This window comes from Balaenoptera acutorostrata, chromosome 18 (genome assembly GCF_949987535.1).
Source record: "Balaenoptera acutorostrata chromosome 18, mBalAcu1.1, whole genome shotgun sequence".
Classification (NCBI taxonomy): Eukaryota; Metazoa; Chordata; class Mammalia; order Artiodactyla; family Balaenopteridae; genus Balaenoptera; species Balaenoptera acutorostrata.
In genome coordinates this window covers 34,729,579-34,754,086 of record NC_080081.1, presented here as the reverse complement: position 1 = coordinate 34,754,086, position 24,508 = coordinate 34,729,579, and the positions used below count along the sequence as shown (strand labels likewise).

Genomic DNA, 24,508 nt, shown 5'->3' with positions numbered 1-24,508 from the left:
TTTAAGGCTTAGGAAACATAGGTGAAATTGTAGTATTTATTTTAGCTTTAGCTTATTTTTACTTTAATTATATTTTTTGTCTAAGAACAAAGGATACAGACAATATTTAATACTTTTACTTAAAGAAATATTTTAATTTATGCAAATTTTTATGCTTTAAAAGCTTAAGTATTCAATTGAAACTTTCTATAAACTGAGACACAACATATTCAGTCATTTCACTTAATGTATAATTTCAATCTTTGGAACATGATGTATTGTTCTTTGAAGAATTTCATTAAAGTAAAATCCATTGAGCAAGTAAGATTTGAATACATTGTTGCACAATAAATTAATTTATTTCAACAGCTTAATTCTTTTATCATATTTATATGCTTGCCTTTCCAGAGTATGCTATAAGATGTAGAATAATGGAGACAGTAAAGAATTGCTTAGGAGAGAATCTCATAATTATTACTGAAACAAAATAGATAATGAGTTTTATTCAGACATAATAAGAAAGAAGCAGTTCAATGTCTATAGGGAAACTATGTAAACTGGATTTATCATTTCATTTGTGTGAGACCCTTTAACCTCCAAGATGGCCCTGAAGTAGGACAAAGAGGAAGAATATTTAATTTAATACTTCAACACACTGCTTTATAGTCCTGCATCATAACTCCACCAATCAATAAAACACAATCTTTTGCAGTGTTCCATCTTTATAAAACTAGCCACAATAATAAATGAAAATGTAAGAGGAATACACTCTCACTGAAAAAAAAAAAGGTCATACTAATAAACTAATGGTATCAGAATAACAATAAAGGAAAAGCTGCATTTATTGCCTCTGGGTAGAACAAGAAGTATTGGTCTCTACCACAATTCAGAATCAAAGGTGGAATTTAAAACAATGAATTCTAAAATTCTAAAATAAAAAGGAGTTTGGGATTAACATATACACACTACTATATATAAAATAGATAACCAACAAGGACCTAGTATATAGCACAGGGAACCATACTCAATATTTTGTAATAACCTATAAGGAAAAAGAATCTGAAAAAGAATATATACACATATATATAGCTGAATATATACATATATACATATATAGCTGAATCACTTTGCTGTACAACCGAAGCTAACACAACATTGTAAATCAACTGTACTTCAATAAAAAAATAAATTAAATAAAACGTATAAAATGTTCAGTATTACACACGTGATTAACTAAACATTAAAAAATGCATTGTGTCTGCTGCCTCATCTCCACCGCAAAATGCATTATATTTTATCAACTTAAAATATTTTCTTAGAGTAAGATTAAATAATCACAACTCATTTCTCTAAGTGGGTTATTTCATTTAGCTTTACTTTATATTGCTCTCTTTAATTATCTTCATTTTCATCTCTTTATCAGTTAGCAATTCCCTTATTGAGTATGTTATAGAAGTGGGGAGAAGATATTCTAATGCTAAATTTATCTTAATACAACTTTTACCTTACGAAATTGAAGTTGACTAGCACTTTATAAAACCTAAACTCCTGAGCTTTAACACAACTCAGACTTCAATTCATTCGTTCAGAGAATATTTACTAAACACTTAATATATGCCAATGTTCTAGGCTCTGGTTACATGTAAGTAAACAAAACTGACAAAACTCCTTTCCCTCATGGAGCATATATCATCAGCTAGTAAATACTGTTAGTGAAATCCAGAATCATACACAGATTGTGACATCCATATTCTCTCATTCTGGAAAAATGAACAGAAAGGATAAATAATAGGATTGGGATTCTGGGTTCAGGAAAATGTTAAAAAGTACTTCTGGAAGACATAAACAAACCTAATATACTTGCATCTGGTAGAAGATCTGGTAGCCGCCATCAAAACTCCTTAGCTCAGAGTTCTAAATTGAGGCTTCAAGGGATATTTACATAGCTCTTTTTATTTGTTTTGATGATGATAGTCAAGAAATGCTCAATTTTGCTAAATGGGGAAGTGGTAAGACCCATGAGTGTAATCATAAACAACCTCATTTTATTCTCCTACTGTCTCTTCAAACTTGTTCAGTGTTGGTAGGGAATTATATTTTTCCCACATCTGTATGAAAATTCAGGCAGTCTAGTAACTTTCCAGATTCTTATTTGGTAATATAAACTCCTACAGTTACTTTGAGCAACAAAAGGCAGTCTTGACTCAGAAGTCATACCTCAGGCTTATGTAATAATAAATACTATTATCTTAATTAAAAGAGAAGTCCCTCCTTTTCTATAGTCAAGTAGGTAGAATAGAGGGAGGAGAGCAAGGAAGAAATGTAAGTTCTGATTTGGCCAGCATTGCCATCAGTTGGCATCACTCTGTTCATGCCAAATGTTTAAAGCCAACTTTTTATCTAGTTAAGGCACTGTGTATGTTCTAAGTGGCCACCACCTCCATGAACTCTTTACAGTTCCTTGATGGGTCTAATTTGTCTCTGTGTTCCTCTGCCCTCTGAATTTCTGGCATAAGTGCATCTGGATGCTTGATTCAAGTTGACCTGGGGGCAAGAGTACTTCATAGATGGTGGTGTATGCTTTCACTGGAAGTGCATAATGTCTTCTTGGTGGCATTTTATGATGCCAGCCACCACTGATAATCATAGCCCAGATTCACCACCTCATTAGGACTTGCAATTTGATGAATTCGAAATATATCATTCCATACTCATTTATTTGCAAGAAGATTTCTATGAACAGAAAGTTTCTCTCGTGCATTATTGTGTTATCCTGAGGGACAGTCTGTATGGGAAAGGCAGGAAAAATGCTTGATTCCACCCTTTTACCCTTATTTAAACCCTTATTTGTCCTTTAAAAGAATCAATTCCCTAAAATTCTCCAAAGGAGAATTATATTATATTTATTATTATTATAAACTCATGGATCTAAATATGTCTTATATTTCAATACACTGATGTATGGCATCCTTAGTGGTAGTTGTGTTTTAATACTTCCTTTTTCTTGTTAGCATTCTCTTTTCATATTTAATATCAATACCCAAATAAACATTGAGAGCAGACTTAACTGTTTCTCTAAATCCAAGTAAAATTTAGATGAAATCGTTTTTTTGCAAAAAAAAAAAAAAATGTTTAAAAGTGATGCACACATCTAGAGTTATTTATGGTTTTCCCAAGATAAACTATTCTGTACCCCAAAGCAAACATGAGGTAAATGACATTGCTGTAAGATTTTTTAACCTACTTCAAGAATCCGGTTACTCTGGTTCTAGTTTTTATAATCTTTAAACATTTTGAACTTCACGCAAGTAAAGTCCTATTTACTGATTGATATAGTGTTTTAGGGACCTGTTTTGAAAAAAAAGTATTAGAGAATGGAAAATGTATACATTGTATTTAAAATTTTTTTTCAATGTTTAATTCTTTAAATGAGAATGTCATAAACAATCTCTATTTCTCTCTCTCTCTCTCTCTCTCACACACACACACACACACACAAAACAGCAGATTGGCAGAGAAAATTAACAAATTTAAATCATATTCCCTGTTCTCAGAAAAACGCTGTAATGTGGCATGTGAGGAAAGATTATTCAGTAATGTAGAATAATTTGGATGTTGCCAAATTTCTCAAAAACAATTCCATATTATCACTAAAGAAAAGTGAAATCTGGAAAAAAAATGCATTTAAAAGTCTGCTTTATATACTACTGAACTAGCAAACCCACCAAAAGCAAAATACACTACTTTTGTTAGGTGAAAAGGGTTGAACACACAAAAGAGAGTGAGAGACAGAGAGAGAGGTCTTACTATATAATTGCAACTATATTTCAAAAGCCTGACACAGATTCCCTATAAAATTCTAGAACTTATTTTTAAACAGATGATTGTGAATACTTGGGGGGAAAATAAACCAATGATATGATGAAGATAATGTCACTGTAGAAAGACTTCTAATGATTTTATAAGTACTAATTTACTCATTATGACAACCTGATGAGGTAGTAATGATATAATCCCCATTGTACGGAAAAGGAAACAAAGGCAGGGATATTAAGTGACTTTTACAAGGTCATAAGACTAGGAGATGGCAGAGCTGGAATATAAACCCAGGAAGTCTTCCTCCAGAATCCATGTTTTAAACCATTAAAATATGTTGCCTTTCTTCTTTTTAATTTTCTTTTTATTTCAGAAAGAACCATTTTTTAAAAATCCTTATGATATCATTGTGAATTTATTAAATAAAAGTGAGAAAAATATTGATTCATTCAGGGGGATTTGGGGTTACTTGATGAATGATTCCCAAAGAGAATCAATTAGTAGAACATTTCAGCCTATTAGGAAATCTCTAATGACAAGAGGAATTGATCTCTTGATTTATACTGTTTATTTTCCTCAGTGATTTAAGGTAATATAAAGTAATACATCCTTTTACAATTTGGAAATGATACAAAGATGGTATAAATAGCTAATATGATAGTTTGGAGTATTAACACTCAAGAATCTCTAAGGAGCCTAAATCAATAGACTGGAAAATAAAAAAAAATTAATATGGATAAATGCAAATCCCTAATACAAGTAAAAGATAAAGAATTGGCTTAGTAGAATTTCATGTCAAAAATGCATGAGATTTACCGAGTCACACATTCAACTAGCAAAAATAGTTATGAACTATGACTAAATTTATAAACTATTGTCCAAACTGAGGTTTATGTTAGTTCTGGTCTCTTCACTGGTGGGTTCACTTCTAGAGTTATATGCAGGAGAGGGGTAGTGAGGACGGGGCTTATTTAAGACAAGGAAGGTCAACCAAGAGGCTTGATGAAAAATTGTCAGAAAAAATGAGAATATTTGGTCTGGAAAAAAGAAACACCACAGGTACTGTAGCAGAGGACTTAAATATTTAAATGGTTAGACCACAGAAGAATTAGTAGACATTTTTCCAAGAAAATAAAGTTAAAGTAGAAGCTATTGAGATGAAAATTTTAATTTGATCAATGAATACCTTCATCACTCTTAAATTTGGTGAAAATAGAATAGGCCTTCTATAAAATAGATATATAAAAATGGGTAGAGAGGATGCAGGAATGATTTCTCCACCATGGAGGGAGCTGGATTACAAAACATCTAACATCGCAAGCCTATGACTCTTCATGTTCTATGAATATTAAACAGTAAAAGTATATGGGTTTCACTGATACATAATAGACTAATACAGAATGTCTAATGATTTAATATAATCTTAGACATTTAGCTATTAGGGATTTAAGGTAGAATTATTATTGTGTAAACAGTATATGTCCTTTTCCTCCCTCCTCAAAGTTGTCTTACTAAAATATTTACAGTAGTCCAAGACAATCAACCAGAGAAAATCTAAATTCAGTACTTTAGCCGACTCTGTCATGGAGGCTTGCATTTAAAGCAAATAACAATGTCATAGTGGTACTGTCCTCACCTATATAATTTTCTTTTCCTCAATGCTTTTAATTTCTTTTCCTTTCAATGCCAAATCCTATGGCTCTATGGTGTTTGAGAGTTTAGTTTGTGCTGCTTCCATTAACCACAGCCTAAGATTCACATGGGTTTGAGTTCATCAGAACTCAAGGATCAGCAATTTTTTTCTGTAAAGAGCCAGCTAGCAAATATTTTATTCAACACTGCCTTTGTATTTGAAAGTAGCCATAGACATTATGTAAATTAGAGTGTGGCTAAGTTCCAAAAAAATTTATTTATGGGCACTAAAATTTGAATTCCATATAATTTTCATGTGTCATGAAAGATTATTCTTCTTTTGATTTTTTTTCCAACCAGTTAAAAATGTAAAATCATTCTTAATTCACGGTCCATACAAAAACTGACAGCAGCGTAGGTTTTACCCAAGTTCAGCAGCTTGCAGACCCTGCTCTACTGCTTGAACTGGTAGGTACATTTTCATAAATAGGTTTATAAGAAAATCATTGGAGTTCCTTTAGTTCGTAGAAATAGATAACAAAAAAATTTTTTAAGCTTGTGACTCTGAAAGCTATGGTTTTGCTTTTCTTCTGTCCTACAAATTCTTTTTGCTATTCTCATTTGGGTTGAGCTTTAATTTTATTTCTTGTCATTACTGTCAAAAAATGTAAATAGCACATTCCCGCATATGGACGATCCCTCAAAACCTATTTTCTCTGGTTTTATCATTTCTTCCAATGGGGGTAAATCTTCTTTGGTATTTAACATTTCACTTTTAATTGGCCTTCATACTTAGAATCTTTTCAGGCAAACAAACTTGTAGGCTCTATTCTAATTACCCACTTGGGCCCCATACTCTTTAACGTGACATAAGAGTCAACCATTTTCTTTGGGGAAAATAAAAATTTCCCCTAAATTATGTTTAATTAATATGTATCATGTGAGTTTACTAAACACTGCTTCGAATGAGTGAGACAATGAGAATGTTGAATTCTCAGTAATAACTATTATCAAAAATGATCATAAATTGAATCGATACCTTGATTAACAAATCGGTTCCTTCACTGATGACAATGTAGCATTCAGTGGCATTCTCTCATGAAATAATTTTTTGGTAGTTGATCTTGGCCTCCTGTGATATTTCTTGTTATTTTCCTCTGGTAAGGATACTTCCAAAAATTATTTAAGGAGCAAGTACACATCTTTGTTTATAGAGTACTATTATATGAAATATTCCCATTTGCATATTATTCAACTTTCTATATAAGTAATGACAGGGTCTTTACAAAATGTATAATGATTTGAATGCATCACAATAATACCATACAGAGTATTTTCATTGCCCTAAAAACCCCCTGTTCTCCATCTGTTCATCCTCTGTTCCCACCCACTAGCAACCACTGATCTTTTTAGGATCTCCATAGTTTTGCCTTTTCCAAAGTGTCTTACACTTGAAAAAATACAGTGTGTAGCCTTTTCAAACTAGCTTCTTTAACTTAGCAGTAGGCATTTGCGTTTCCTCCATACCTTTTCATGGCTTGATAGCTCATTTCTTTTTAGCTCTGAATAATATTCCATTGTATGGTGGTGAGAATTCAGCTAAGCTACTCTGTGGTATTGCTGCTTCAGCATCCATTTTGTTTGACCACGTGGCCTACAGTTAAACTGACACTAGCCCCCTTCATGCAAGTGCATGCTCTAGACAGCAGCCAGAGTCATGAGCAAATGTAAGTCCCTGGTATGAATCCCCAAAAGCCCTTGTGATCAACAGTCTTCTTAGATAAGACCCCTGGGAGGCTTACCAAAACCCTACTCTTTTGGTTTGAATTGGCCAATCCAGCCCCAGCCTGGAAATCCTGAAGTACCCCACCCATGGATCCTAATAAAGCCATTTGCCTCGGGTCCTGCCTTGTTGTCTCTGTCTGCACTCTGCCTTGACACCCCTGTCTGGTCCCTTGAGGCATGCCAAGTACTTCCTCCATGACCTGTGAGTAATAAACTTCTCTATTTCATTTTTTCTTGTGGTCTGTTGTTGAACCATGGCTCACTCACTTAACAAATGCTAATTCAGTTTTTGGAAGTATAGCTGACTTACAATATTAGTTTCAGGCATACAACATAGTAATTCGATATTTTTATAGATTACTTTCCATACAAAGTTATGACAAAATATTGACTATATTTTCTGTGCTGTACATTACATTCTTGTAGCCTACTTATTTTATACCTAGTAGTTCAGTACCTCTAATCCCCTTCATCTATTTTGCCCCTCCCTCCAAACCCTCTCCCTTCTGGTAACCACTAGTTTGTTCTCTGTATCTGTGAATCTGTTTCTGTTCTATTTGTTCATTTCTTTTACTTTTTAGATTCCACATATAAGTGAAAACATACAGTATTTGTCTTTTTCTGTCTGACTTATTTCACTAAGTATAATACCCTCCAGGTCCATCCACATTGTCACAAATGGCAAACAACAAAGTCATCACACACGGAGGTACACAATTTTTTTATCCAATCACCTCCTGCAAGGCATCTTGGTTGCTTCCAAGTTTTGGCAATTATGAAAACAGCTGCTATAAATACCCATGGGCAAATTTTTGTATAGACCTAAATTTTCAACTCCTTTTGATAAAAATCATATGATTGTATGGTAAGAGTATGTTTCGTTTCATTAGAAACCACCAAACTGTCTACTAATATGGCCATACCATTTTGCATTACCACCAGCAATGAATAAGAATTGTAACAAGGCCTTTTATATGAAACATGCTCCAGAGACTCCCCTAAACTCACATGTATTATATCCAGAAAAACAAGATAATAATTATGTCAAATATGGATAATGCAGCATGAGGTATCTTTTACTTAGTTTAAAAATTAATAATCTATTCTGACAATGCGAATGGTACGGATGAACCTATTCGCAGGGCAGGAATAGAGACGCAGACGTAGAGGATGGATGGGTGGACACAGAGGGGTAAGGAGAGGGTGGGATGAATTGGGAAACTGGGATTGACAAATATACACTACCATGTGTAAAATGGATGGCTAGTGGGAACCTGATGTATAGCACAAGGAGCTCAGCTCGGTGCTCTGTGATGACCTAGATGAGTGGGAGGGAGGTCCAAGAGGGAGGGGATATATGTATACGTGTAGCTGGTTCACTTTGTTGTGCTGTGGAAACTAACACAGCATTGTGAAGCAACTATACTCCAATAATAAATACATAAATAAAGTACTTTGATTTAAATATACATTATAAAATAATATGAATGAAAAAGTATACACACGCATATTTAGAAGTATACACATACCCTCCCACACACACATATACAGAGAGAGCCAGAGAAGTGTGTATATATACACATATGTGATACCTGTATAACAATAATGTTATCTTGTACTTACTGTGTATTTTTGAATTTACAAAAAATTTCAATTTTATTATTTCATTTAGTTTTTACACCCACACTGTATTACACATTTTTTTAGGTGTAGAAATAATCAGAAAGATTTAGTTACATGCCCAAGGTGACACAGCTAGTTAAGTGGCAGAACCATAATTTAACCCTTCTGGTCTTCTGAAAACAAATCAGATACTATTTTCCACACCTTATGGCTCATAACACCACACACACATACCCACATACCCACGAACACAAACACAACTGTACATATAAGCACATACACACAATTTGAAGTATATCATTTAAAATCCTATGTTCATCTCTCCCTTAGTAGATATAATAGAGAACTTCAAGTTAGCCTAGCCTGCCTAAATATTGTACCCCTGGTTCTAATTACTATAAGTGACTTTTTTTTCTCATAATCTATTTACTATCACTTAGTTTTGTAGAGTTAGAACTACTTGTGGAGTAAGAAAAATGGATTGAGTGATGGTGGCTTAAGATGATTTTGGCTTAAGGCAAATCAACCACGTAATTAAACAATTACCTTAATAACAGATGTCTCAACTCTGGATGGGGGACTCTGAACTTGTGCTGCTGCCGCCATATTGGCAATGGTGCTGAGGTGGTTCATCTGGCTCATTGCCATGGTGACAGATGCTGGAGGTAGGCTGACAGGAATTAGAGGGTGGGGCATCATCATAAAAGGCAGTTCCAGTCCTGTAAAAAATACACATATATCATCATTTCTCTATTCAAGTAAAACAATGAAACATGGTATATCTCATTAATTAAAATGGTTAAGGACATAAATCTTTGAAAGTTGAAGCATTTTAAAATGTTCTGATAATGAGAGTCAAAGGAAAAATATTTGTCCCCTTTGTATGCAACAGTGCCCACTTATCACTCAGGGAAATTAGGCTTAAAGCTAACCAGTTTGGTGCCATGTTCTATCACTCACCACTCTTCATTTATGTTTAATACAAACAGTCAGTTCTTTGCTACATTATTCTTCTGATCAGTCTAATTCTTGTTTAAAATACTATGGTTTTCTCTATCATGTTTAGCTGTCTAAATGTAGTGTACCTATCTACTATGTCCTATATTTTACTATCCGATCATTAGATTTTTTTATTCTTGGCAACTATCATTTTTAGTGCTCAAAAATGCCATCGTACCATTTGGCAGAAGGTGGCTCTGCTGAAGATGGTGGCGAGGATGGCTGACGGGAAGGTTAAGTGCGCTAGGTGTGCGGGGGCGGGTAACAGAAGCCTGAGATCCCCGGGGTGGGGAAGAGTACAGTGTTTCCTTTTCCCAAGAACCTTCACTGCTGCCTGTGGGGAATGAATATCAATTATTTGGATACAATATTATTCCAAATCTTCTACTGAATAATTGGAAATGAGGTTTTAAAAAGCATATCAGACGTAGAGAATGGACTTGAGGACACGGGGAGGGGGAAGGGGAAGCTGGGACGAAGTGAGACAGTGGCATTGACATATATACACTACCAAGTGTAAAATAGATAGCTAGTGGGAAGCAGATGCACAGCACAGGGAGATCAGCTCGGTGCTTTGTGACCACCTAGAGGGGTGGGATAGGGAGGGTGGGAGGGACGGCTCAAGAGGGAGGGGATATGGGCATCTATGTATACGTATAGCTGATTCACTTTGTTATAAAGCAGAAACTAACACACCATTGTAAAGCAATTATACTCCAATAAAGATGTGAAAAAAAAATCACATTTGGAGATTGGCTAAGTGATTTCTTGGGAAATAAGCTCAAGTAAGTAAATTTCCCCTAAACCATATTTTCTTTTTGTTTTTCTATTTCTTAAATACAGTCTCAAATTTTCTGAAAAAAAAAAAACATTTTTACAACAGGTAGCCTATTTGTGGAGACTACTCCTGTTTGACTAACCAACTTAATATAAAATGAATTCTATTATATACCTAGAGAATTAATTACTTCTTGGAACTGAAGCACACTGATAGTTATAGAACCCAAAGTTATCCTTGTATAATAGAATCCCAGTCACCCTTCAGAGTTAAAGTTCCTAATTTAATTCCACAGAAAATCCTAAACATAGAATCATTAAATGCCCAACTTGGTTAGACATGGTCCAGGGAACACAAAGATCATTTACAAAAGATAATAATATCAAAGCAATAAATTAAATGTGTGTGAATCAATAAATATATCTCTTGTTTTCAACTGCAGAGAAACTTAAGTTTATGACTGTGGCAATACAGGTGCCAAAGTCAGAACAGTACCTTCAAGGGCATGTATTTCAATATCATGGCCACGTCTCAGATTAAATAGATCTTGAAACACCTTAATAGGGTACTCCTTGGAAGGTTTTTATATATCATTTCAATTTAAGCATGTTCTCAGATTAAATTATTTTACCATTAATTTATTGTTTAACTGAATCTGTTGAATATACAAACTACCCACTTGAAAGAAAGTTTCTGTAATATCCCTGTCAGTTTATGAGTTTTCATTTCTTAAAAAAGGAAAAGAAACCATGTTTCCATATAATACACTTAGAAACAGCAAAGTTGGTAAAACTCCAATTTAAATGCTTTAGCTCTATTAAGAGCCTCATTGTAAAATCTCTAAGACATAATTTTTAATGAAGAATACTTAGTTGCTGCCATGATTTTTTTTCCATTTACTTCAGGAAGACAGTTAAGGTTCAATATAAATTCAAACTCATTAGCTCAATACTGTCTGGATCTTAGAGTAAATTGTTCAGAAGTGGGTAATGAAAACTCAATTCAAATTCTTCAGCAATCAGACAAAGCAATTTTATTAAACAATGAAAAGAATCAATTAAATGGATATCTTTATTATTTTACAAGAAACCAGGACAGCTTTGGCTAAAAAGTTTATAGCTTCATACATAAATGACTCACATAAAAGCAATCTCTCCAGCTTGCTCCTACACTATGATATAAAAGTTCACTTCTATATTCACAAACTTATACAGCTTATTTCTCTACTCATGACTTTTTTGACGCTTTATACCAAGGTCCTAGTCAAACATGCAAAAGCTGAAGTACATAAATTTTTTGAACATATTATGTCAAGAAAGCACTCAGTGACAAAACGTTTTAAACGCTTTCACTTTATATTGTCTTTATCAAAGTATATGCAAAATTCTTCGTTACATATTTACTTTTTATGTTATCATTTAAAACAAGAGTTAAAGCATAATCACCAACTATTTGGATATAGAAATAACACTTTGGAATAAATGTTACTGAATATGGGAACTGCATTGGAAATTTATAAATAATAGATAATTTTCTCTTTATATTTCATTTATCCAAGGATTACATTTTCATAGTAGATTGCATTTTTGAGATTAACTAATATTAACTAATATATGGAGGAGGGAAAAATATTCACATTCATTATTTTGGATTGAATTTGAGTTCTGCTTATACCTATTATCTACTTTTGTTTCTCTGTTCAATTGAGCCAATTTCTTTTATTTACATCTAGATTATCAGTTAATAAATGGGAAAAGCCATTTTCCCAATATACTTCAATTTCACTCTTGTATCAATAGAGAAGCACTTATAATTCTATTTTTTCACATTATCAAAGTGTAAAATATAAAGTTAAAATTCTGATTAAATCATTCTGGTAACAGATTATATACAAAATACTACCTATTTCCACATCTCTTTTGGATCACAGGATATCAGTCCCTTGTGTAAGGGTAAATATCAATCATCCATATATGAATTTTCCATAGCAAGTTTATAACACTAGATTGGATTTTCTCACTACATAAAATGCTCCTAGCCATCTCTGCCAATCATCATTTGTTAAATACTCATGATGTTAGCTCATTTGGGTAATAAATAGAGCAAACAATTAAGAAACTAAGTCTAATGAAAAATATACAATATATAACCAAGTCAGCTATAAGTGATTTTTGCATAATTTATAACATCCTTCTCCTCTATTAGCATGAATAAATAAGAATTGAAAATAGGCCACTTCAGAACAAGACATGCCCATAGTTATTAAATGTATAATTTCAAGTGCTTTGGTTTAAGCCAATATATTTGATATAAGCAGTATCTATGTGTGAGCCTACACACAAACATGCATACACATATACACCTTTAAGATTAAAGCTTATTATTATGACTGCATGAAAACTTACAGGAGACAGCAGATTTCGCATATAAGAAAAGTTCTAACAGTTGGTAAGGAGAGTTACAGAAAAGAAACAGAAAAGAACTGATTCTTTTCTCTTCTTCCATTCTTGTAGAATCCTACCATTTCTTTGACTTTACAATGGAATAAAAAGACAAACTTGATCTTGCCCTAGTATCCTCAAAGAACATATTCTATAATAGGGGGTAGAGACATGTATGCAAAAACTCAGACATTTGATAAATATATAAAATGGTTTTGAACCAAGGAAATTGGTCATGAGCTCATGAAAAGATTCAGCGCATCCAGCTGTTTGATTATCTAGACACTATATCCATATTTCAATGTGTTGGAGGGAAGGATTAAAGGGAGAGAGAATCTCCCACACATAGTCCTAAACACATACTGTGGAGAAGCATGGGAACAATCTCAGGCTAGACACCTGCTTACACAGGTGGAAATAAATCTGCGCTCTGACTGATGGCAGAACACACAGGCAGCTGTTATATGATGAAGTTAAGTAGTGTAACCACAAGCATCAGGAAGGCCAGCTCCTCATGCAATGGTGTGATTTTGGTGGAGTGAGAATTAACAAATGTACCATCTTACAGCAACCAGATATAAGTGGGCACATGAACGCAAGAGGAAAAATTGAAATTAACACCTGATTACCAGTTTTGTCTCTAGCTAAAACCTATTAATTATGCATTTATATAACCTGAAACAGTTTATTTACTCTGCCTAATTATACCGAGAGTAAGAATATATCTTTAATTATATATGCAAATATATGGAACTTATATACAAAAAGTGATTGTGTGTGTTTAGGTTTCCTTTCCTGTAAAAGATGTGTATTTCTCAGGGACAAGCAAGGTGATTTTAATGTTCAGTGTAACTGAAATTCTGATTCATAAGGAACAGGTATGGGACGTTCCCTGCTTTCACGCTCTGCACCTCCAACTTTAAAACATAGTCGTAGGTTCTGAAAAAGTAAATAGTTTGGTGGACTATCTTAGTCTTTTTTCTGAGCTCAGACTATATTTTGTATCCTTCCATTTTATATTTTTATGGTATTTTATGATACATATTTTATGATGGATCAGGTTATAAACAGAGAAATAGACTACTTTGGGGAGAAACCCTTAAATTTTGAAGCCATCCCTACTTTAAAGGTAACCAGATTGCCAAACAGAACTGATGGATAACAAATATAAACTAGTTTATTTTTTCCTCTAATTACTGCCTTCAAATATGCTCTGTTAAGGCTCCCTCTTCTGCCCTTTAATAACCTTGAGCAGATTTTGAGTATAAGAAAATCCACTCCAGTTAACACCACTCTCTGCGTCCTCATCCCCATCAGCACTTGCCAGCCCTAGGGCCTAGGTAGCTGGAAGACAGAGGGGCTTGGACAGCTTTTCATCCATCTATTCTCTTGGGTAGGAAGGTGAAGGTCTCCCATCCAACCAGTTCCTGCTCAAGTCCACTGTTGCTTCTATGGCTATGCCTATTGGCCTTGACATCTCCCAGGTGGCAGGTGCCTAAATGCCAAGTATTCCCTGCCAAGTAATGTCTGATCATTTAAGGGGGTCTTCCAGGGGAACCTCCTAACTGCACAAGTCCCTGACAATGGAAATCTCCTGCAGCTTCCTGCTCTTCTAAGCTCCCCAAACTGCCATGGTCTCTTGAAACTAAGGTCCTTCTCCTGGTGTGGGTCCTTTTGTTCTGATGATGTCCACTCTCTCTATTCTGTCACCTCTCCTCAATTCTTTCTCCCCTTGCTCAAACACGTACAGAAAGCAGATCAGCAGTTCACACCAAAGCAGACATCCAGCTATGAAATGAGGTGGAGGCATCTGTAATCCTTGAGTAATTCTCTTGAAACTCCTCTCCCTGCACTTGGTGGTGAGGAAGGACTCTCAAAAAGGAATCACTAAGCCACAGTTCCCTCCATTAGGTGCTGTCTTTTCACTACAATGTTTTCTCCGAATCTCCTCTCCTGTGTTGGTCTTCCCCTCTTATAAATGGAGGAAGAGGACGTCTGTGGAGTCTGGAGTGATAGTTAAGATAGCAACTCTGGTTCAGCTGCTATTAATAAGTACTGATTGGTATTTACTTTTTTAAATTGAGGAGTACTTGGTCCCTTTTGTTTTTGTGTGGAACCACAGGAAAATTTCTATTCAATATCTTGTTACATAGCATATTCAGTAGAACCAACAACAAATATAACTATATTATAAGTAGAATTTTAGTAACTGATTCTTATAAAAAAATGAAAGAAAGGGAAAGAAATATGAATGCTCAACATTTGCAATGTTATTTCACAAATCAACTGAAACTTTATCAATTGAGACAGAAGTTCAAAGAAAAAAGATTACATGAATAAAAAAAATAAAGAATGATTAAATGTGGAGATAATCATTAATAAAAGAAAGAAGATCATTTTTTGGAACACAGTGTTTATGTAGGAAAGGAAGTGAAAACTGCTTTGGGTAAGGATATTATTACTGTTTCTCTTTAATTAAAAAAAAAAACTATGGGTAGGTATATCAGTGGTACTGATTAAAATCCTAGCCCAAATAATTACATTTATTACTGAATCCTAAACATAGCTAATAAATAATAGGTTCCAAAAGAGAAGGCCACTGTATATTTTTTAATGAATTTTGGACAGAGTGCATGTAAAGTAATCAAACACAAAGTTAAAGTGATCTGTAGAAAAGAAATGCCTTTAAACCACCATGCATTAAAATAGTAAAAGTATATTTAAATGTTATTATCTTTTATACCTAGTTGATATGTAACTATTTGTTCAGATTTTCCCACAGGCTGACCCTGATAAAGGAGGCAAATCTCAAAGGGACTAACGGTCACACCACAGCTTAGTGAGTGACACTGATAGACTGTGACGGGAACCTGACATTGTCAAGATTCGTTTACAATGAAAATGATGGCAAGAGCGGGCATTTACTCCATACCATTGGAGACCACTTAGAAGGATGTCAATGCCATCTTAACAACGGAATCAAGACTGCTAAGGAAAAGTAAATACTAGTCTCAGACGCTACAGATGTTCAGCTGTTACTTCAGCGGTAGGTGAGAATAAACAAGCTATTGTCTTTTAGAGGATAAACTTCACCCTAATAAAAAACGAGATAGGAAGCGTCAGCAGTAATACTAGTATTTTGCATAAATAGGAGAAACAGTCCTTTCACGAATTACTATAATGTAATCTTTTAAATCTTTTTCTGGATAATGATCTGAGCTCAGTGATCTAGTTTAGCAAGTAGAAACACTGAAATCTTCCGGTGTTTTGGTTCAACTTTATCAAATTGCTTTATTTTAAAATGAGGAAGAAGCAATCTGTAAAGCGTACTATTAATTGGGGAACAATTTAAAATGTTCCAGTTTAAGTACAGTGGTTTAGCAAAGAAAACAGCACAAACACCTCCTAATTGGTATTGCATAATAATGTCCACAGAGCAGGCCATTTCCAGAGTCTAAAATTTATATTTGCACACATATCCTGTTTGATTTGGAAGTGCTATTTTTTCTTAGAGAGAAAGAATAATATTGTTATGAATTCTAACTATCCCACTGCCAATAAATATGAGTCATTTAGGAAAACATGTTACTTTCCCAGAAATAGGCATTTTCTTTAGTTATCTGTCATTAACTAAACCTAACTCTGAGTGTTACATATTTGTTAACTAGAAATCTAAAACTCTTGCCATACAAGGAGGTTTCTATTTTACCTGTGTTGTTTTCTTTTGAATGCAGAACTGTTTTGAAACATTTTATTTTATATGTAATGGTGATAATATAATACTGGTGCTATCAGTGTCCTTGGACTCAGCAGAACTATGATATTACCTAAATTTCATCAAGTTGAGATACTTCTATTGCCTTACATACTCCATAGTGTTGTTGAAAGTAGCATAAGTTAAGCTGTTGCACAAAGTGGCACACAAAATACTGGAAATCAGAACTGTTTATTTTTAAAATTTTGCTTGAATATTATTTACCATGGCTAATGACTAACTTGCAAGAATAAGAAGCAAATTGTAAAATCAGAGCTGAATTTCAAGTCATTAATGTCAGATGGGATACATAAATGGATACTTGAAAAACAGGCAGATATTATTAAAAAACAATTACACTGAGAATCTTTGAGGAATCATGGCAAACTGGAACAGCATTAGGAAACTAAAAATAGACAATGGTTTCCATTTAAATAACCTTGATTTTGAACTCATGAAAGTTATTAGACTAAATTATTATATAAAGAATACAGTACTTTATATATTTTCCCTTATTTCATACCAAATTCCAGAAAGTTTTGATGCAACTTAAAATAAAAGAAAGAAGGCCATTACTATAAAGATAAAAGGTTAAATACTTAATGTGGAGAAGACAATGATAATTATATCAGAAACACTTTGCTTGTTGATGTTGTTGTTTTCTTTGGACTCATTAGCACTATGTTCTAAGTGTTAACGAGGTAAAATAGATCCCCCAAACAAAACAAAGCAAAACAAACAAATGCAGACTCAGACTGGTAAATAGTTACATAGAACTCAGTATAGGAAAGAAATAGTAGCTACATTAATTGTATTGACTAAATATTTGGGTGTCTTGTTGATATACATGACTCTAAGCAAGAGTCAAATGTTTCTATTCAGTGGAAATTAAGATATTGCAACAGATAGGTTAATTTCTACAGCTAAAGTATAATGCTATTACGGACAGTGTAGAAACAACAATACTAGGAACATAGTTAAGCTTTCCAATCTAAAATATATGCATAAAGTTCTTCAGAATAAAGCAGTTTGGAATAACGTATCCATGTTAATTTAACTGCATCTTTTAACCTTTCTCATAGTCAATGTCAATGAATTTCTACCTCTTCCCATTTTAACTCATCAAATTATTTTTCCATTAGGCAAACAAATGAACTAGAAATTCTCCACTCTAAAGATATTGTAATTTCCCTATAGAGTTACAATTACATCAAATAAAATTTCAAGTTAATATACTTTCTATACTGTTACTAGAGTACTCAAAGCCATGGTATACAATATTAGCAATTTTATGTTCATGTGTAAGTGTTGCTCATGGTCAGTTGAAATCAGTTTTAACTTCCAGTGTTTCATATAATATTTTCAATTTCAAATTATTTATGTTGAAATTGAAAAATCTTCTCACTTGAGCCAAAATTGCTATTTAATTTTCTAAAAAGCATAAAACTCTTATAGGTAGGATAGCAGGCTCATGGAATTCTTTTGATATCTCTCATATGCATGGATCTAAGTGTTAAATTATCTTCTCCCCAAACCTGGTTAGCCTCAAAGAATGACATCACCAGATAGTTGTATAAGCCACAAACCTAGGAATCATCTTTATCTCCTCCTCTTTCACTGTCCAATTCCTGTTGATTTCATCAATGTGATTTATCTCTACTTTGTTTCTCTATCTTCTGTTGTAATCATATTCAAGGACCATCATTACTTTTAAGTACAAATCTTACATTGTCACTCCCCTGCTTAGAGGACTTCAGTTGTTTCCCATTGTTATTAAGTAAAAGACCCAACATTTCTTTTCTTAATGTAAGCACCAAAAGATCAGGCTTATGCCTCTTTTGCTCGTCACTGTATCCTCAGCATAGAACAAAGTAGGACTAACCCTGTCAGTTTTTGAGTCGAGAGTTGCAAACCCACACCAATTCTTACATTCACATGTGATAAACTTCAGTGTGGCATTCAAAAATGATAAGCTATAGCCTTTGTTCTTGACCAGCTTATAACAGAAAAGAGAGATAGACAGATATAGCATATATGCACATAATCTTATCCTTTGGAATAAAAATAGAGAAGATGAAGAATAGGAAATATGTCTAACATTTTAGAAATAAACTTCTTAGAATGTGGTAATCATTTGGATACAAATGGAGATGAAAAGAGTAAAATGTGAGAGATAACTTCAGTATCTAGTTAGCCATTGGGGATACGGTGATATTATTAATGATGCAATGAAGATGGTGATGATGATGATGATATCTAATATGTATCATCTGCTTTCAAGGTGTCACTCATTATGTTCAGCTTTTATGTGCACTATCACAATGAATCTTTAGAACCTCTGAGATAGATCCACATTAGTATTATTAAAGTTGATTAAACTTGCCCTGGGATTTAGATCTTGGAATTCTGAACTCACAATACCAGCTTTTAATCACCTTTATGAGGAAGATCAGGTTTCATTATGAATAAAAATCCATTTGATTCTGGACTTGTTGAATATGAGATAGTTCAGAAGCACTCAAATGAGATGTACAACAAGCACTGGAAATATGGCATTGAAATTTGGAAGGAAAGCAGATGCCCAGTGAGGAAGATTTGGATGTCTTTGATTTGTAAGTGGGAGATTAAGCCATGATGCTTGAAGAGGGTATAGAAAGTATAAAGGTATTTCTACTAAAAGTATATTGCTACTGAAAGCCACAGAATAAGGTCCAAACAAGCCAAGCTGGATGACTTAAAAATAAAGCCTAGGGAGCTGAGCAGGAAAAAGCACAATTTGGTATATGACTCCCACAGTAAATTCTTAACACTAATGGGTGTCAATGCATTTTTATAATTTCAACTCTCCCCACTTACTGGTAAGCTATAATATTCTTTTAAATAAAATAGTCAACATGAATGCCTGACAGATGTTGGGTCCTCAATTAATACTGAGTGAAGAAATGTAAAACATTATCATTGGATTTAAAGATTTAACAATCCTAACTACGACTTAGGCAGATAGCCTAAACAGAGACAAAAAACCAAATAGACACAACTAAGCACAGTTTGAAAAGGTGCCATTAGTCCAACTTATAGTATGACAAATAATTGTAATATCCAGTAATTACAAGGTCCCCCTTAAGAACACTATGGAGAGATGCAGCTTTAAATCAAGGGACTACATATCACAAAGAACTCAGCAGATTTGAAGGACCATAGAAATAATATTATATCCTAGTGGTAGATTACATGCAGATGTCAGGCGTGTTGAAAGCTACTGTTTATACAAAACCAAATCATTCTTTCCATAGCTTCTATTATACATAGTGAAGACATACTATTCAAAGCACTTTTCATCAGTTTTTCATGGGCAGACGCAGCAGGAGATTTTCAAGGTCAAAATGACCACTAAAATTTCAGTTGCTGGCGATGAAAAAAAAATACTTTGAAAGATGAGTAGTAATATGGACAAATTTATTTCTAATTTAATTCCAATTCAGGAATTAAATATAAAAGCATTCATCTTTATCCCAAGAATAAATGGATACAATACGCTTTTTTAGATTGGTATGACAATGTGAATTAGAAGAAGAGAAATACTTAGAAACTGTTTTGAAATGAGGATTGACTTTCTGACAATATCAACACTCTTAGGTCAATATAAAGTAAAACTTAAACATCTTTATTCATTTTTAAAAAATTAATTAATTTATTTATTTTTGGCTGCATTGGGTCTTTGCTGCTGCACGCAGGCTTTTCTCTAGTTGAGGAGAGCGGGGGCTACTCCTTGTGATGGTGCATGGTCTTCTCATTGAGGTGGCTTCTCTTGTTGCAGAGCACGGGCTTAGGCGCACGGGCTTCAGTAGTCGTGGCACGCAAGCTCAGTCGTTGTGGCACACGGGCTTAGTTGCTCCGCGGCATGTGGGATCTTCCCGGACCAGGGCTCGAACCCGTGTCCCCTGCACTGGCCAGGCAGATTCTTAACCACTGTGCCACCAGGGAAGTCCTATTCATTTCTTATTTCAAAAATTATCTAGTGCAATTGTTATAACCATCATGTCACCAATGAAAAATATGAGAGAATACAACCAACTTAATGATTCGAACAACCTAATGAACCAATGATTCAGTTGTCAGAATTAAGTGCTAAACACAGGTTTTATGTTAATTAAAAAAAAACCCGCCCACACAGGGTGACTGATATTTGGATAAATCAGTCATATTCATTATATTTCTTTTCTTCAACAATTTTTCTCAGCATCAATATTAAAAAGACACATGCTTTATTGAAAAATAAATGATGAATGATGAAATTGCCATCTTTTCTCAAGTACTTAAATAACTAAAACTTTCAAAAATCTTGAACTTACAAAAGTAACATCTATCCAAATTATCTTTATCTATAATAAAGTCATTGTATTTTAAATATTTTCAGCGTAAAAAGAATTCTACCTATTAAAAATAATTATCTTCTAAGAGGGTCCTTAATTATTGAAAAATAAATAACTATCTAATTGCAAAAATACTCTGTAATAAAAACTTATACTGATCTGTTAGTTTCCCTTGTGATCACAAAAACTTGTCTTAAATAATTTCAATATCTCCTCCAAAATTAAAATAGGCACCATTTCTACTTCTAGTCTGTTCTGTTCTATCATGTACATTCTCTCACATCATTCACACGGAACGTTAGGACCATCGTCCACAGTCACAGATGGTCTCGTTTAGATGTACCTGGCCTAACACCTGGGCAAATACACCTTGCTAAGTGTTGCTCTTAATTAAAATAATATATTAAAAAAACTATTTAAGACTTCAGTTAATAGGCTAAACAATTTTTCAAAACAAATTAACTACTCAAGAACTTCTTTTTTGAAATTTTGTTCTAAGGGTTTCCTATAACTAGCTACTTTTCACAAAGAAGCATCTGGAATATGTTTTGCACCTTATCATATATTTGAACTATTTTCACAAAATTATAATTATCGTATGGACACAGCTATAAACAAAAATTTTAAAGTGATTTGTTTTTAATGGTTTATGTGTGTCAGTACTATGCGGGATTTTTTGAAATATTTATATCAGTATATTGTTATCTATTTTAAATCTAATAAATTTTTTAAGTGTTAAGAATTTAAGAATAGAGGCTTAATTTTAAATGTGTCAAATCTCTACTGACTGTGAAAATAAGTTTTGAAAATCACTCCATGATGTGCATTTACTCAGGTTCATATTAACATGTGTTTAAATTCTGGCCCTGAATAAGATTTCATGTTCTTGTTCACCCAAAGATTCAAGTTAATACTGCATATTGAAAATCTTAGAAAGAAAGGGGAAGAAACCACAGACTATTAAGATTATGATGCAGTCATAGCAAATAGAAAAAATATAAATAGAAGATAAATAATTTTTAAAATATCAATATATAATCATAAAAAGAGAACTAAATGCCAAGAATATTATGGTATGCAGGCCAAGGAATAAAAAATTATATTTAAACATCACTGCACAACATACAATTTACATACAATTTATTTTTCTGTATATATTTGAATCATAGAATGTTATAGTACAAAATAGACACAAAAGTCATTCATTCTTTTGTTCTTTTAACATATATCAAACACCTACTACATGCCAGGCAATGTTGCAAGCAATGGGAATATAGCAGTGAAGAAAGCAGATAAAAATCTATGTCCTCAGGGAGTTTATAGTCTCATCGGGAGGTGGGTAGAAAAAATAATAAGCAAATAAATAAAGTGACATGACACACTAAATGAAACACCTGTCATATAGGGATGAAAGAATTTTTGCATATACACGACGTATGTGTGTACGTGTAAGCATGTATGTTAGGAGGGTACATTGGGAAGCATTTGCTGAGAAGATAACACCATCAAGCACCATCCTCTCCTTTTACAGCAGAAGAAACTGAGGTTCAGGATGATAAAATGAAATGCTTGAGGTCGCATAAGTCTTCAGGTGAAGAGCTGGACTCTATCACACTTATTTGCCTGACCCGTGGTCCTAAATCCTTCCCACTGTACCACACAGAGCACACCTACGTGAGAGAATTGCCTGGGCTGTGCAATGAAGCAAAGATAAACATGAACGGTGGATCTGGATGGCAGGTGGGTAGCTCAACTGACTGGAGGAGAAAGTACATATTAGGAAAGCATCAGGAGTCAGAAAGAATTAGGTAGGGTAGGGAGATGAGAATGAAAGTTTTCAGATGTCAGGATGATGAGTTTGATCATCATCTTAGGCAGGGGAAAGATATGATTAACGTGATGTATCAGATAGTCAGAAGGAGGAAAAGGAACTCATCATCAGGAATAATCATCCCAAGTTCTGTCATCCACCATATCAACATTGATATGACCAGGGCAAGAATCCTGATTCTCATATTTCGTGCCACTGGAAAATTGATAAAATAGAAAAAAAATATTGTGTTCTTTATCATTAGAGTTTTCTAAGATGATGACGGAAGAACAAATTGGTTTCCAGAGGCAGACATGACAAAACAATTATATCGAGTGAGGATATACTGCATACTCTTCCCCATATCTGAATCCAGTGGCTTGGAAACTAATTCCTTTTATATATGCACTCTGGAGATTTTCCCCAATAAAAGGAACACTATGTGTATCTTGTTCGGAAGTCTTCACATAAAAGGTATAATTTACTCTTTCTTAATAGGAGCTAACAGCTTACCAGTGAATATGGGTTATGTAGAATTCTTAGGAAAGCAAGTTGGGGGCATGCTCTGAGTGACACAACGGGAGAACATAAAAAGGAAATATTCCCCCCCAAATTCATGATTTAATAATAAGGTTTCTGAAATATAACAAGTTTGACTTTAATATTTTATTGAAAAATTTAACCTGGGAATGTGTTTTAATATATTGCTACTTCTATTCTGTGCAGAATATATATTACTATTCTGTAGCACCTTCAATAACTGTTATTATATAGAATATTATACACATCCGTAGAGAGCAAAACAGTGTTTACTATCCTGACATTGAAAAATATGCACCAGTAAACATACATCCCAGCCTTAGCCACTATTCTTGCTATTCACTTTTCTTCACTATTCACAATTCTTATGTTCACTAGAATTCCTCAATACTGACCTCAAAAATAACAATATATATTATGTAGGTAATAATTTCTAAATGATGCCATAAACATTTTGATTTCCAATACTATATAGAATGTCTTATTAAAATTGTACATCCAAATATATACATGCAAAAAGTACTTATTTTCCTTAGCTTGATAATATCACAGAGCATGATAATCCTTCATTTTGCCTGAGGAGGATTTTATTTTTCTTATCAAATCCATAAAATGATCATATTACTTTACGTTGCTAACATGTAAAATAAAACACAATATGATTTTTATTTGTAGAAGATGTCTCTATAGCTCATATCATTTACTTTAATGATTTTTGTTTTCTTACTCCAAAATTTTCAAGTTAAATTCTATATTTATCTGGATGCTTTAAGACCAGGTAAACGTGCTAAAATACATTTTCAAGCAGCTTACTCTGCATAGACTGCTTTTAAAAATTCAAAACAGCCCCCATAGCAAATGTCATTTCTTTCATGGTTACAAAATGCAAACTCCAAGTGTTTTATCCTAATGAATAAATGAGTTTGTCCTTTATGTATAAAATATAGTTTGTGTTTGTTGCACAAGTTTTTAATAATA

At 33.6% G+C, this 24,508-nt stretch overlaps 1 protein-coding gene across 1 annotated transcript in view; it reads right to left on the bottom strand.

The window, feature by feature from the left end:
- The window catches only part of DACH1 (dachshund family transcription factor 1), a 411,296-nt gene that overhangs the window by 122,328 nt on the left and 264,460 nt on the right, over positions 1-24,508 (bottom strand). The window contains exon 4 of the mRNA XM_007186196.2: positions 9,382-9,554. Within this exon, the coding sequence (XP_007186258.2) occupies positions 9,382-9,554 (173 nt within the window). The remainder of the gene's footprint in view (positions 1-9,381; positions 9,555-24,508) is intronic.